General features: G+C 40.3%; 2 protein-coding genes across 9 annotated transcripts in view; one reads left to right on the plus strand and one right to left on the minus strand.

Annotated features, from left to right (window-relative positions):
* DOP1A (DOP1 leucine zipper like protein A) overlaps window positions 1-5,070 on the minus strand; it is a 115,393-nt gene extending 110,323 nt beyond the window's left edge. For all 6 annotated transcript variants that reach the window (XM_037039396.1, XM_037039393.1, XM_037039397.1 and 3 more), the window contains exon 1: window positions 4,954-5,070. The gene's annotated coding sequence lies outside the window, so the exon portion shown is untranslated. The remainder of the gene's footprint in view (window positions 1-4,953) is intronic.
* Window positions 5,071-6,759: 1,689 nt separating this feature from the next.
* The window catches only part of UBE3D (ubiquitin protein ligase E3D), a 141,538-nt gene continuing 134,218 nt past the window's right edge, over window positions 6,760-14,079 (plus strand). The window contains exons 1-2 of one of the 3 annotated variants that reach the window (XM_037039378.1): window positions 6,760-6,944; window positions 12,969-13,165. In XM_037039378.1, coding sequence (XP_036895273.1) covers window positions 6,871-6,944; window positions 12,969-13,165 — 271 coding nt within the window. In that variant the 5' untranslated portion in view covers window positions 6,760-6,870. The remainder of the gene's footprint in view (window positions 6,945-12,968; window positions 13,166-14,079) is intronic. The other 2 variants (XM_037039376.1, XM_037039377.1) reach the window with 2 other exon arrangements.

Genomic DNA, 14,079 nt, shown 5'->3' on the forward strand with positions numbered 1-14,079 from the left:
AATATCGCTTGCTATCAGAGAGATGCAAATTAAAACCACAATGAGATACCACTTCACACCAGTCAGAATGGCTATCATAAACAAAGCAATAAACAACAAATGTTGGAGAGGGTGTGGGGAAAAGGGGACTCTGGTCCACTGTTGGTGGGATTGCAGACTGGTACAACCACTATGAAAAACAGTATGGAATTTTCTCAAAAACTAAAATTGGACCTGCCTTTTGACTCAGCAATTCCACTGCTAGGATTGTATCCTAAGAACCCTAAAACACCAATCCATAAGAACATACGCACCCCAATGTTCATAGCAGCACAATTTACAATAGCCAAGAGTTGGAAGCAACCTAGGTGCCCGTCAGTAAATGAATGGATCAAAAAACTATGGTACATATACACAATGGAATTCTATGCAGCAGAAAGAAAGAAGGAGCTCCTACCTTTTGCAACATCATGGATGGAACTGGAAAGCATTATGCTGAGTGAAATAAGCCAGGTGTTGAAGGACAAATACCATATGGTCTGACCTTTAACAGGAAGCTAAACAACAAAACAAACAAGCAAGCGAAATATAACCAAAGACACTGAAATAGAGAACAGGCTGACAGTGACCAGAGGGAAGAGGGGAGGGAATTTCAGGGGAAATAAGGGAGGGATTTAGAGGAACAAATATAAAGAATACATGGACAACAACTAAGAAGGGTGGAAATGGGACGGAGGTGGGATCACAGGGGGTGGGATGGGATGGGAGTAATAGACAGAAAACTGTACTTGAAAAATAATTAAATAAAGTTTTAAAAAGCTGTGGTACATATATACAATGAAATATTACTCGACCATTAAAAAATGAAATTTGTGGCAGCACAGAAATAAGTCAGAGAAGACAAATACTATATGATTTCACTTATGTCTGGAATCTAAAGAACAATATAAGTGAACCAACTAAACACAAATGGTCTCATAGATACAGAGAACAGACTGACAGCTGCCAGACAGCTGACAGCTTGGGGGGCTGGGTGAAAAATGTCAAGGGACTGAGAAGCACAGATTGGTAGTTACTAGTAATTGAGAAAAAAATATGTAGCATAAGAATATACCATCTTTTGGTGTGTATAATGTGCATCCACATTTTTAGCCCAAACTTTCAGGAAAAAAATATTTCATTTCAATTTATTTACTTATTTTTCAATTGTTTAATTCCATTTAAAAAGCTCAATAGAACTGAATATCATTTTTCTAGGATATTATTTTGCATATGGATATTGTACTTGCTTTCTAGAGTATACTTTTAATGCATAAACATAATGGAATTAATATTTACATAGATACAGAATTAGTACTACCCATGTATAATGTACATCCTTATTTTCCTTAAAAAATTTGGGCCAAAAAGTGCACATTGTACATGGCAAAATACAGTAGTCAATATTATTGTAATAACTGTGAATGGTGCCAGGTGAGTTCTGAAAATATCAGGGGGAGCACTCTGTAAAGTACATGACTGTCTAACCATTATGCTGTACACCTGAAACTAATGCAAAATAGTATTGAATGTAAACTCTAATTGAAAAAAATTAAAAATAGATAAAAATAGAACTGAAGTTTGAGAAATGATACAATTTTCCATTGGGTCAACAAATAAATATAAATGTCAACTATGAACATCCCTTTCCTTTAGCCACTGTGGACAAAAAAAGGATGGTCAAAGAAATGTATTTGGAGGCCCTGGCTGGTGTAGCTCAGTGGATTGAGTGCGGGCCTGTGAACCAGAGTATCGCGGTTCGATTCCCAGTCAGGGCACATGCCTGGGTTGCAGGCCAGTTCCCAGCAAGGGACGAATGGGAGGCAACCGTACATTGATGATTCTCTCCCTCTCTCCTTCCCTTCCCCTCTAAAAATAAATAAATAAAATCTTTAAAAAAAAGAAAAAAGAAATGTATTTGGAAAATCAGCAGAAAAGAAAATTACTTCGAAATGACTTAATGAAAAACAGGATTCATAGACACGGTGGCATGTGAGCTAGGACTCGATTGATTTAGTCATGGAGAGACAGAGCATTTGAAGAGAATGAAAACTTAACAATACAGGCCTAAGTGGTGGTAACTTTTACATTTTGAGTTTGGTGGTGGTGACATGGGTGTGTACATAACGTACAAAAAATGAGTGCACACTATTATATGCAAATTTTTCCTTAATAATTTTGATACCATTTATTTGTCCTATGCAATGAAAAGCCATTGAGGTTCCCAGCCTCACCAACTTCAGTGGGGGATGGGGGGAGGTGAGTACAATAAGTAGAAACGGGAAATCACGTTTAAAGACAAGAAGATCAAAAGTACTTATTTCATATAATACATTTTCATAAAAACTGTTTGCTGTTACACAAAAATAGCAGCTCTTTATTTCTTTGTAACAGTTTCTTTTCAGGGAGAGAACTTATCTAAATTAAGGTTCACCTATTAAAATTAAATGTTACTACCCCCAACCGCTTATGCCGCCCAAACAAAGGAGGACAATAATAACAATCATCCCTAACAATTAGTAAGAAAGAGTAAAAGAAGTAGCCACAGGAGTTGTGTGCTAGTGATACCTGAGAGAATTTAGCAAAATTATTTAAGACTGTATCCAATACTTAGATCCTGATGGTAGTGAAATTGAGAAACTGTCTTAGAATGTGCCTTTTAACCTTTAATTCTTTTCAATGACCTGAACTCTTAACATTTAGTTATTAATTACTAACTACATTTCAAGTAGCTTTTATTACATTCCATAGTTTAATAATTTATGACTAGACAGTGAAATCATTCATAGTAAAAAATAACACCCTCATTAAAAGTCTTTACTTGTTGGATCTTTGTAATGCCATCGTTAATAATGCGACCATAAAATCAAATTCAAAACATAGATTATGGTTATAAAAAAGCATAAAGAGACCAGAAAAAAAGAAGATACACTTCTGCCACAAATCAAAGCATTAGATCCACAGAAACCTATGTAGATCCTTAATATTTCAGTAAGGAAAACATAAGGCTTTGTTATACCAGTGAGTTGCCACCAGATTTTCACACTCCAGAAAACTTAACCTGAAAGCCATGTGGGCACTCTCAGAGTTGAAGGGGTACTCAGTGCAAGTACTACAACTTTTAAATTGTCATTCTACACACAGTAAGTCAGTTCTTGGAACTGAGGTGAAATGATACGCAACAAAACCAACTTTACCACAGGATGACTGCCATGAACATGCTCCTACAGCAATGATATAAGGGAACCAAACCGAAGGAAACAGTGTTATTCAAGGACCTGTAGTAACTACAGTTTAGGAGATGTCAACAGGGTGGCAATAAGAAAATAGGCCCTCTGCCCAAAGTTTAGGAAACCATGTAAGCACAGTCGTAAAACTTTTGAGAAGTGCTGCAGTTAAAAGCAAATGAAAAGTTAAACTCTTGATTAAACCCAATGTGCTCCCAAGTTATCTGCCATAGAACACTGTCTGGAAGTAAATAAGGCTATTATTGATACTGTTCAGAGAGAAACATCAGTTGGGAAAACTCTGATCTTACGAAATTACCTCAAACAGATGACAAAACTGAGGCCTACAGACATTGTAACAGGTTAGCAGAATGAAGGACTTAAATCTCTCATTCCTAGGCTAGAGCTCCTTCCACTAGTATAGGGTCCCTTTGATTTTATATAGTCAAACATTTAATTAACATTTAGTTTACATTTAACATTTTTGTTCTGGTGTCACATTTTCTAGTTTGTGTACTAACTTGGGCGTTTTTAATTCTTCCTTCAAAACTCCAGTTCCCAATGACCAGGTCCACCTGGAGATTTGCTATTGTTTAGCAATTCTAGAGAATGATGTAGTTCAGAGTGGCAGCTGAAAGTAATTGATAAAAATGAAGAATTTGTACAACTGGTGTTAATTCACTCTTGTTATAACTCCTGTCAGCACAATGAATCACACTGCGTTGTTTATCAGGTGGTGAGTTACTTAGGACTTAATGCTGACATGCTATTCATATTAAAATTAAGACCTAAAAACAATAAAAAATAAAATTAAGACCTTATGTTTGCATAGAAGAGAGACAGCAACATCGAAATTGAGAGATTTTTGTTTTTCTATAGTTCAGGGCTTATGTGTCAGGCAGTTTCCTAACGTATTTGTGTGTGAGATAATAAAAATAAGTTTTGATTAACTAGTCTCCAAATCAGATTTTTCCCATTTCTATATTTCTCAAACTCCATAGGACTCTAAGATAATGTAAAATAATCAACACAAAGTTTACCTAGCTTTAAAAATGTACAGTTGTGTGTCACTCCCCTACCATTATGTGTAGGGGAGAATGGAGGAGACGGAACAAGCAACTACTGTTATGTTGCAACTTTAAAAGCCTTGAGAATCAAAAGTGATAACTGTTAACAACTTCCTTATGACTAACCTGACTTCCTCTAATAAACTTCTTGCACTGTTTTCCATCCCCCACAAGGACCTTTAACTATTGCTAGCACTCGTGTCACAATATTGAAAGAACCCAGCAAATTAATGGCACTACACGAGGCCTTGATTGTGCCAACAAAGAAGTAACGCCGCGCGCCTTTATCACACAAGTGAGACCTCCACTCCAGCACTGCGCACTTCGCCCCGCAGCGCCTGTGGCTGAGAATCACGCACCAGATGCCCTGGCCACGCCTTCGGCCACCTGGCTCAAGGCCGCCCCCCAGCCTCCGCCCCGCTCCCGCCCGCGGGGCCCGGCGCAGCTCCGGCTTCCCGGAAACCAGGGGACGGCCACCAGGCTCCGCGGCACCAGGCGGGGCCAGGGCGGCAACACCCCCAACGCCACCGCAACCTGATCCGCGGTGATGCCCCCAAGGCTCCAGAAAGAACCAGGCCGGGGAAGCTGCTCTTGACCAGCAGCCGGCCTCGCGAGCGCTTTGGGGGCGGGGACACTGTTACCTGCAGCTGGCACCGCTGCTCCAAGTCGGCGCCACTCTCCTGGCAACCGCGGCAGCTACGCGGAGGCCAAAAACCGGAGGGCCTAGTGACAGCTCCCAGAGTGCACCGCGCCGGCGCCCTCGCCCACGCCGGCGTTGACGTCGACGACCTCGATCTCCACGCCTGGTCCTTTCCAAGTCTCCAGCATTAATTGTCGCCACAGCGCCCTCAAGCGGACCTTCAGGGAAGCAGTTCAGGGCCACCAACTGGGAAAGTAGGCCTGGAAAGGAGTTCATTTAAGGCAGCAGGTGTTTTCAATTCGCTAGCGCCAGCCCTCTCTCCTGATGGAGGGTTTGGAAGGATGTTAGGAATTGAAAACAGCTCTTAAACATTACTTAAATAATTATTTAAGTATAATTTAAAAAATACCTTTGTATTCCTTATAAAGATCTTGAGACTCAGAGAGGTTAGAAGACTTGGGAGGTTAGGAGACAAATAGTGATTAGCTTTGGTCTGTTTGTGTCTAAAACTCTCTAAATCACAGTTACTAAAAGTAAGATCGCAGTGTTTGCAATGAAATGATTGTTTTACAAATATGTAAGCATATAAAATATAATCTTTAAAAATAATCAAACTCCAATTATGTCAGTATTTAAGCACATAAATAGCCTTGAGAATTAAAGCTGGAAGATAAGAGGAGTTGAAATCATCAGCCTTCAACACCATTATTTGAGATGGAATAGCAGTAGACTTAATTCTTTCAACTGTGTTGTTGAATGTTGTGAGGGATAAAGAAATCTGAGAAAGCAACATGATAAACTTTAAAATTCCAAATATCAATTTTAGAAAGTTGTCTTAAGCTAGTGTCTCTAGGGAAATGTCTTTATCTTCCAATGAATGTTTGACATGTGGTGATTAGGACCTTGAAATGATAAAGTAGACCATCAATAAACAAACTTCTGTATACGAGCATTCACTCTTGTTTTTAAAAACTAACAGTCTCTTGTTTTTAAAGAATTCTTATAATGCTAGCATGGCCTTATATTTTAGTATGTCCCATTATAAGTATACTATAATATAAGGTATAAATTTTATATCAAACATTCCAAAATTATCTTCTGGTAGTAATGAAATTAAGATTTCTCTAAGTCAGTTTTTCTGCAAAAGCGAATAGTGAATACACATGGAATCATTCTCCTCTTCCTTTTCTCAAAGGTTATAGGGATGGCTAATCCTGTGATTCATGTTATTGGTTTTACCACACTATTCTTCATAGGGAACAGAAAACTTACATTTTTGCAACTGTTTACATTTTGGAGTGATCATATCTAACTTGAAAAGCAATGCCAGGTCAATTCTGGACATCTCAAACAGAGGAGAGCTACCAAAGGACCGATTGATTATACCTCATAAAAATGAGACTATCATACATAAAAGCAAAATAAAACACAATAAGACGATACTGCGGATTTGGGGTGGGAAATCTCCTTTCGGGCCTCCAGGGGGAAAGCCTCCCTGTATTGCCTCTGTCCATCATCTCCCTCTCTTCCAGCCTCAACCCTATCCACGCTAGCCAAAGGAATGTACACCGAGTCTGATTTTCAAGATCATTTCTAGGGAAACTAACGCATCAGATCCTGCCCATAAGAAGCAGAGTGGGAGGACAATTTGGCTCTCTCTGCTCACTTTCATCTGCGCTCAGATCCATTGAAAATGCTCACACCTCTCTGATAGAGTCATCGAGGCGGCGCGCTCTCCGCCAGGCAGGTGGCGCTGTGGCTGGATGGCTGTTTCAGCCAGGCTATCTGGTTCGTGAGTCCAGTGCCTCCGTCGCTGCCGCCACCGCCGCCCGTGCAGCTTCTGCTCGGGCTGCACGTGTATTGGCGCTCCTGGACCTGGTGGCTTGAGTTGGCCGGGGTCTCTGGCTGGGCGCCCGCCATGGCGATGGCGGCAGAGACGCACGTGTTCCTGGAGGTTCGCAGACAGCTGCAGAGCGCGCTGCTAATCGTGGGGTAAGGCCAGGGGTGAAAGTGTTGGGCTGTTAGGCGCAGTGCCTTGCTCGCTTTTCCGCTAGTAGGAAAGTCTCCGCTTCCCTAGGAAGGTTTCCCCCGCTTGCCCAATTTCTTTCCAGTCGCTTACAGATCTCTTGATTACTCCGAGTGCAGTGCCGCCTCTCCCATAGTTCCCCCTGGACAATCTCATTACCTGGGGGCTTTTTAGAAATGCAGCCTCAGCCCCTCAATAGACCTTCTGAATCAGAACTTTTATACATTTTAACACGCTTACCAGGATTCAGATGCACATTAAAGTTTGAGAAGCACTGATGTAAAACACTGATGGCAATGCCCGGCGTTTACAACAAAACAGTACAGGGGCGGGACGATACCTTTTCTACCTCCTTTCGGATCTTTGTTATAGGATACAGGATCCAGAAAGTGAGAGCTTCCTGTTTTGTAAATAAAGTCGGCGGGGTTCCCCCCCAAACTGTTCTATGCGGAGAAACTGATACAGTCGTTAAAAACGTGTTTAGTACAATGAGTGACTAACAAAGTTTGCAGACTTACTGGAGTTCTTTCTTTGATTCATGTTCCGAGTTCCAAAGAGAAGTCTGAAAATGTTTAACACTACATAAACAAGAAAATGTTAGGAAAAGTGTTCTTTTATTTTGTACTACATGATCCCTTCCCTGTGACCACTGTTTCGAATAAATTAAATGTTAAAATCATTAAAATATTGTTACACAGCGCCACTCAGAGGTAGACTGATGCTTAGCTTTCTCTCTTTTCCTTAAATTGGCCAAACGTGGCAGTTTTGAAATTTGCATGAGAACTGATTTCAAATCTTAGCTTCTTCGCAAAGGTAGAATCACTTAATCTGATCTGTTTTCCACTGTAAAACGGGGATGTTTATTTCTCTTCTATCTCTCAAGTCATGAGTTCTGATGAGTATCTTTAATTCCAATTTACTTACTTTCTAGGGTTATTACGAACCCACACCTTAAACAAAACAAAACAGCTTCCCTACTTCCTTTCATCAAAGGGACCCTTCAGGGTTCTCTTGGATTATGAGAAATTACCAAACCGTTCTCCAACGTGGTTGTACCATTTTACACTGTCACCAGAAAAGAATGGGGGTTCCAATTGCTTCGCATTCTCGTCTGCATTGTGTTGTCAGACTTTCTGATTGTAGTCATTCTAATGGTATAAAGTGATATCTGGTTGTCATTTTAATTTGCCTTCCCAGATTGAGTACATTTTCATTTCCTTGTTGGTTATTCATATATGTAAGGTATCATAATTTTTTGACATTAAAAAATCAGGTTGTTTGTCTTATTGTTGAATTTAAATTTTTATATCACCTGGAGAAAAGACCTTTTTCATTTCTGCCTTGTGAGTATGTGAATGTGTTGTCTCGATCTATAATTTACCTTTTATATTTTCTTAATAGTACTTTTTAATGAACAAAATTTTAATTATGAAGTCCAATTTATTACATTTTTTCTGTAACGGTTATTGTTTTTCATGTCTTAAGAAATTTTTGCCAACCTCAAGGTTATATTTTTTCCTGTGTTTATTTTTAGGAGTTAACATAGTTTTAGCTTTTACATTTAGGTCTATGAATACATCAAATTCATTTTTTATGTTTGGAGTGAGTCAGACGTCAAGTTCTTTTTCTTTTCTCCTCTAAGAATATCCAGTGGTTTCATTGCCATTAGTTAAAAAGACTATCATTTCTCCCATTGAAATAACCCAGTGTCTTTTCAGAAATCAGTTGACTATACTGCTTGTATGGTATGTCTTTTTCTACCCTTTTACTCTCAATCTGTGTCTTTATATATAAAATTTTTATAGCATATACTTGGTGAAAGTTTTTTTGACCATCCTGACAATTTTTGCATTTTAATTAGAATTTTATATTTATATATTGTTATTTACAGTTAACATTACATGATTGAATTTTTTTTGTTCCCATTCTTAAAAGAAATGCTTGTAGCCTTTCATCTTTAGGTATGATGAAGTTGACCGGTGAACTTCATCACTGCAAACTTTGTTAGTCACTATTTGGCTAATCTGTTTGGTAGATTTCATAGTTCCTTTCTTTTCTAGTATAAGAGTATTAATCATGAATAGATAATACATGTTCTATAATGATTTCTTGGATTGTGCTGGTGGTATTTTTCCCTTTCACCATTACATCCGTTAATTGCATTAGAAAAATCTATTTATGTTAAACCATCTTAGCGTTTCAAGGATAAATCTAAACCATTCATTTATTCAATCACAGATATTTACTGAATTCCTGTTCTGGTGTCAAAAACTCTGGTGTCTGGCCTCAAATTCTAAGGCCTGGGTATACAGCTATGAACAGAAACAACAGCAAAGACAAAAATACTTGCTCTCATTCAAGTTATAGTCCAGTGGTGTCAGTGGGTGACGGGTAGGCAGGAAATATACAGAATAAACAAAATGCTCCTTGTATTGAGTACAGATAAGCACCTGGAAAAAAATAAAATAGAAAAGGGGGTAGAGGGAAAAATGACAAATTGGTATTCAAAAGCGACATTTGAGTAACAAATTGAATGAAGTGGGGTATGGAACTCCAGGGTACTGGTATAAGGCAGTTGTGTCTGAGTGGGAAGGGGTGCTTAGTTCCCAGAGATGCGTGTGGGCTGGCGGAGCATGTAGTAAATGGTCATACAGTGAGTGGTACGCTGGTAAAAGTTTAACAGCTTGCTCTCCAGGAAAACAAAGCAACCAAACAAACACGAACCTCCCTGATTTGCAGCGCTTTCTGATTCCTACAGTGTAAATAGTTCCACCTGTGTGGTGTCAAAACTGTCAGAGTGAGCTCAACTGGTTTGCGAAATGCCTACAACTTGAACAGCTGGCTCTGGTAAGCCCTTGCAGTGGTCTTGCACACTACTGAGAGGACACTAGCTGAGAGTGTCTCAGAGTGAGATATCTCAGAGTGAGATATGAAATTACTGGGTAGTTTCAAGCAAGATATGACGCCTGAAGGAAACCAAGTGACTAGTGGAGAAAGCCTCAAGTTATAAGAGGTGCCAACAGCTGGAATTTCAAAGACTTTGTTTTGGATTAGTAGCAAACTCAAGAGTAAGTTGCTGTCACACCTGAATTTTCACACCTGAATAAGGACATTTTCCTACATAACCACTATGCAACCCTCAAAATTGGGAAATTTGTTACTATCATCTTATACTCAAACCTTGTTCAAGTTTTGCCAGTCCCAGATGTGGCCAGTGGTGGTACCTTTAAGATAATTTCTCTGTGTGTTTTTGACGTGTCCCAATCATTTATTGATTGCTTCTTTACTTTGTTGCACAGCAAGGTGTTCCAGGCTCATCTCATGTTTTTCTTGTCCCAGCCTGCATGAAGCCATTTTTCCAATGCACCCCATTTTGTTTTGTTTTTGTTCATTTGTTTTTAAGTGGAAACTGATCTTTAGAGATCAAGATCTGGGCACAAAGTGTGCTTATTACTATTGGGGTGTCACTTCTCCCAAGCCCACTAGGGAACAGAACGAGTGTGTGTGTGTGTATGACATATATGTGATATTCATGTGTGAATGTATGTGTGCATTTATTTGTATCTATATCATACATACACATAATACATATATGTCTATATTACCATATTTGCTTATATACAAATACATGTTTATATACATGCTTTTACACTGATGTTCCCAATTCCAGTCTGCCACCATAGGATCCATTATGGTTTTCTCCCTTTTCATCTTTGTGACTGTTCTCCCATAGTGACAATCCTGGTTTTTGTTATTCTCATGACACACGTAGTCACCTTTCCGCTGTGTAACTGATATTCCACTAATGTCCTTTGCTGCTTCCTTCTCCCCAGTGTTGACACTACCCTCAACTGCATGGACTGATTGGACTGAATGTTGGTGTCTCCTCAAAATTTGTATGTTGAAACCCTAAGCCCCAAAGTGATGGTATTAAGAGATGGGGCCTTTGGTAGATACTCATTTTAGTTGAGGTTATGAGGGTGGAGCCCCCATGATAGGAGCCATGCCTGTACAAGGAGAGACACCAAAGCTTCCTCTCTCTGCCATCTAAAGATACAGTGAGAAGGTGGCCATCTGCAAGCCAGGAAGAGGGCCCTCAATAAGGACCAGACTCGGCTGGCAACTTGGTCTTGGACTTCCCAATCTCCAGAACTATGAGAAATAAATGTCTTATTGTTTAAACCACCCGGTCTATGGCATTTTGTTATGGCAGCCTGAGCTGAGATGGGCTCTGAAGCCCCCTGCATAGTGTTCCCCACCCCAGATTTCCTCCTCATCCCTCTTGGGATCTGACATCCCCGGTGGGTGGCCTCCTTAGCTCATAGACTATGTGATGGATGCCCCCCATAGGAATTCACTGAATTCCTATTCCGGTGCCCAAGACTCAAATTCTGGGCAATGCCCTCCTCACCCAGCTAGGTTTCTCAACTATACCCCAGGCCAACATGGTTCTCCCACCTTTGCATAGATGCCTGCCTTTTCCATTCTACATAATTGGCTTAATTTTTCAGGAAGGGTAAGGAGGAGAACCGTAAGCCAGAGTGGGGGCTTAGGAACCCAGTACTGTCCCTTCTGGCACTTCCAAGTGCTAACCGGAAATTTGAAAATCCAATTTGAAATTCACTGAAGTAGCAAAGTAGAAGAACTGTGTATCTTTAAGGTAGTGGTCAGCGAACTATGGCCTGTGGACCAAATCTAACCTGTGGCCTGTTTTGGTCCAGCCTGAGCAAAGAATGGGTTTCACATTTTTTAAAAGTGTTGTTAAAAAAGGAAAACACAAAGTAGTATATGCAACAGAGACAGTATATGGCCTGCAAAACCTGAAATATTTACAAGGTGGCTTTTATATAAAAAGTTTTCTGACCTCTGTGTTAGAGGATTATTATTTCTTAAACATCATGTCTTAAAACTGGACTTTTGATTGCCAGAAAGGGGGTTGGGGGACATTAGAAGTACGAAAAGGTGGGGGTAAATGGCGATGGGAGGAAACTTGGCTTGGGGCGGTAAACACACAATACAATATACAGATGATGTGTTGTAGAACTGTACCCTCAGACACGGGCGCTGGGTGGTGGTAAAGACCCAGTCCCCAGGAAAGGGTGGAGCCAGCAGCCGCGCCCCACATTAGAGAACACCACGTTAGGCCACGTTAGAGAACTCCAAAAAGATGGTTTGAGTGAATGAGTGAGTGAATGAATATACAAACCATGCTGGGGTCCAGGGTTGCAAAGATGAATAAGCCACTGTTTTATGCTGTCCTGTTGAATTGTCTTCCCAAAAATATTTCAAAAAACAAGTGCATGACATTTGACAGGCCAGTGTTTCAAGAAGCTGAAGTCAGACTCATGTGAGGACGTAGGGGGCATGAGGAAATGGACTGGCAGGTTGGAATGAATGGCTCTGTCAACGGCCACAGGCAGGTCCAGGCTGCTGTAGATGGAGGGAGCTTTAGGAGAGAACAGACAGTTGGGACCCAGGCTCATTATCAATGAAAAAAAGTACACAGTTGAAAGTGCATCATTACCATAAAAAAGAAGCAAGAATAAAATATATGTCCCCGAACTTTTATGTAAAGTGCTCTATGACTTGATGTAAGTCTAGTATAGACTCTTTTTTTTTTTTTTTTGGTTTGGTTTGGAGTTTTTTGTTTTTTTTTTACAATTGGTCCACTGTTATTTTTGGGGGATAGTTAATTGTAGGGCCCTTATTGAAGAAGCACAGAGAAATCCTTGCTCGTTTTGTTTCTTTTTTATACAAAAAAAGGCCTCCAGGGAGAGGAGGCAATATTTGAGCAGAATGGCGGAGATGGTCCTATCCATGTAGAGACATTTTCAAATAGAACAGTACAAATAAAGAGTCTGCAACTGAGTTTGATGCATAATTTGATTTTGATTGTTGCTGTGCTCGTCATATGTCCAAGACCCGCATCCTTTTTTATGTGGTGTTCAGCAATAAGAAATAATTTTTCTATGTTTTATTTTTATTACTAGAGAGCCGAAAGAAGGAGGTATGCCCATGGATATCTCTGTAACTCCATCCTCCCTGCAGATGAAAACCCCTGAAGGCTGCACAGAGGTCTGGCTTCCAGCAGAGGTCAGGCTTGTACCTTCCTCCAGCCGTGGGCTGCAGTATGTTGCCGGGGATGGATTGCACCTGCGACTGGAGGCGCAGGCAAAATTCAGCACAAGTATGTAATGCTAGCACTCCTGTTCTGCATTAACTTTTTCATTATAAATGAAAGTGATTTTTCCATTAAAAAAATGGAACTTTTCCCAGGTGAAAATAACTGCTCATTAGTGGCATGGAACGAGCCGAGGGTCAAGAGGATCTAGGTTTTTTGTCAGCTGGGAGTTGAAGGTGTCACTTAACCTTTCTGGGGCTTTGTTTTGTTGGATGTTTTTCAGCGGGTTTTTTCCCAATAGACTATTTTTTTTAGAGCAGCTTTAGGTTCGCAGCAAAACTGAGCAGAAGATGCAAAGATTTCCCTGCACCCCTGCTTAGTCTCTTTAATTGTAAAATTGCATGGTTCTCAAAGCCAACATGAAGAGTAAATCAGATGGTTTGTGCAAGACCTAGTTTATTTTAAAGCATTCCATAGGAATTCATTAAGTCAATGAACACTGAGTTATGTTATACTATGCTATGGTATGATCTAGGTTCTAGGGATAGAAAAGTGAACAGTCTGCCCTCAAGGTGCTTACATTCTAATGGGTGGGAATAGATAATGGCCAAGTTAACTACTGGGATACAGAGAAAAACCCTAGGAGCTAAGTAAACCAGAATAATGGGATGGGGGGTAGCTGGGGATGGGTGGAGAGTGGTCAGGGGAGGCCATTCAGGGGAAGTGATGTAAAAAAATGTTTGTTTTAATCCTCACCTGAGGACATTTTTTTATTTCTCTTAGAGGAAGGGAGAGAGAGAAGCATCTATGTGAGAGAGGAAAATCCATTGGTTGCCTTCTAGATATGCCTGGACCTGGGATTATAATGCCTCCAGACCAGGGATTGAACCAGCAACCTAGGCAAATGCCCTGACCAGGAAATCAAACCTGCATTCTTTCAGTTATGGGATGATGCTCCAACCAACTGAGCCACACCAGCC

Source organism: Sturnira hondurensis, unplaced genomic scaffold, assembly GCF_014824575.4.
Source record: "Sturnira hondurensis isolate 20B ecotype Veracruz unplaced genomic scaffold, ASM1482457v3 Scaffold0025370, whole genome shotgun sequence".
Lineage (NCBI taxonomy): Eukaryota > Metazoa > Chordata > Mammalia > Chiroptera > Phyllostomidae > Sturnira > Sturnira hondurensis.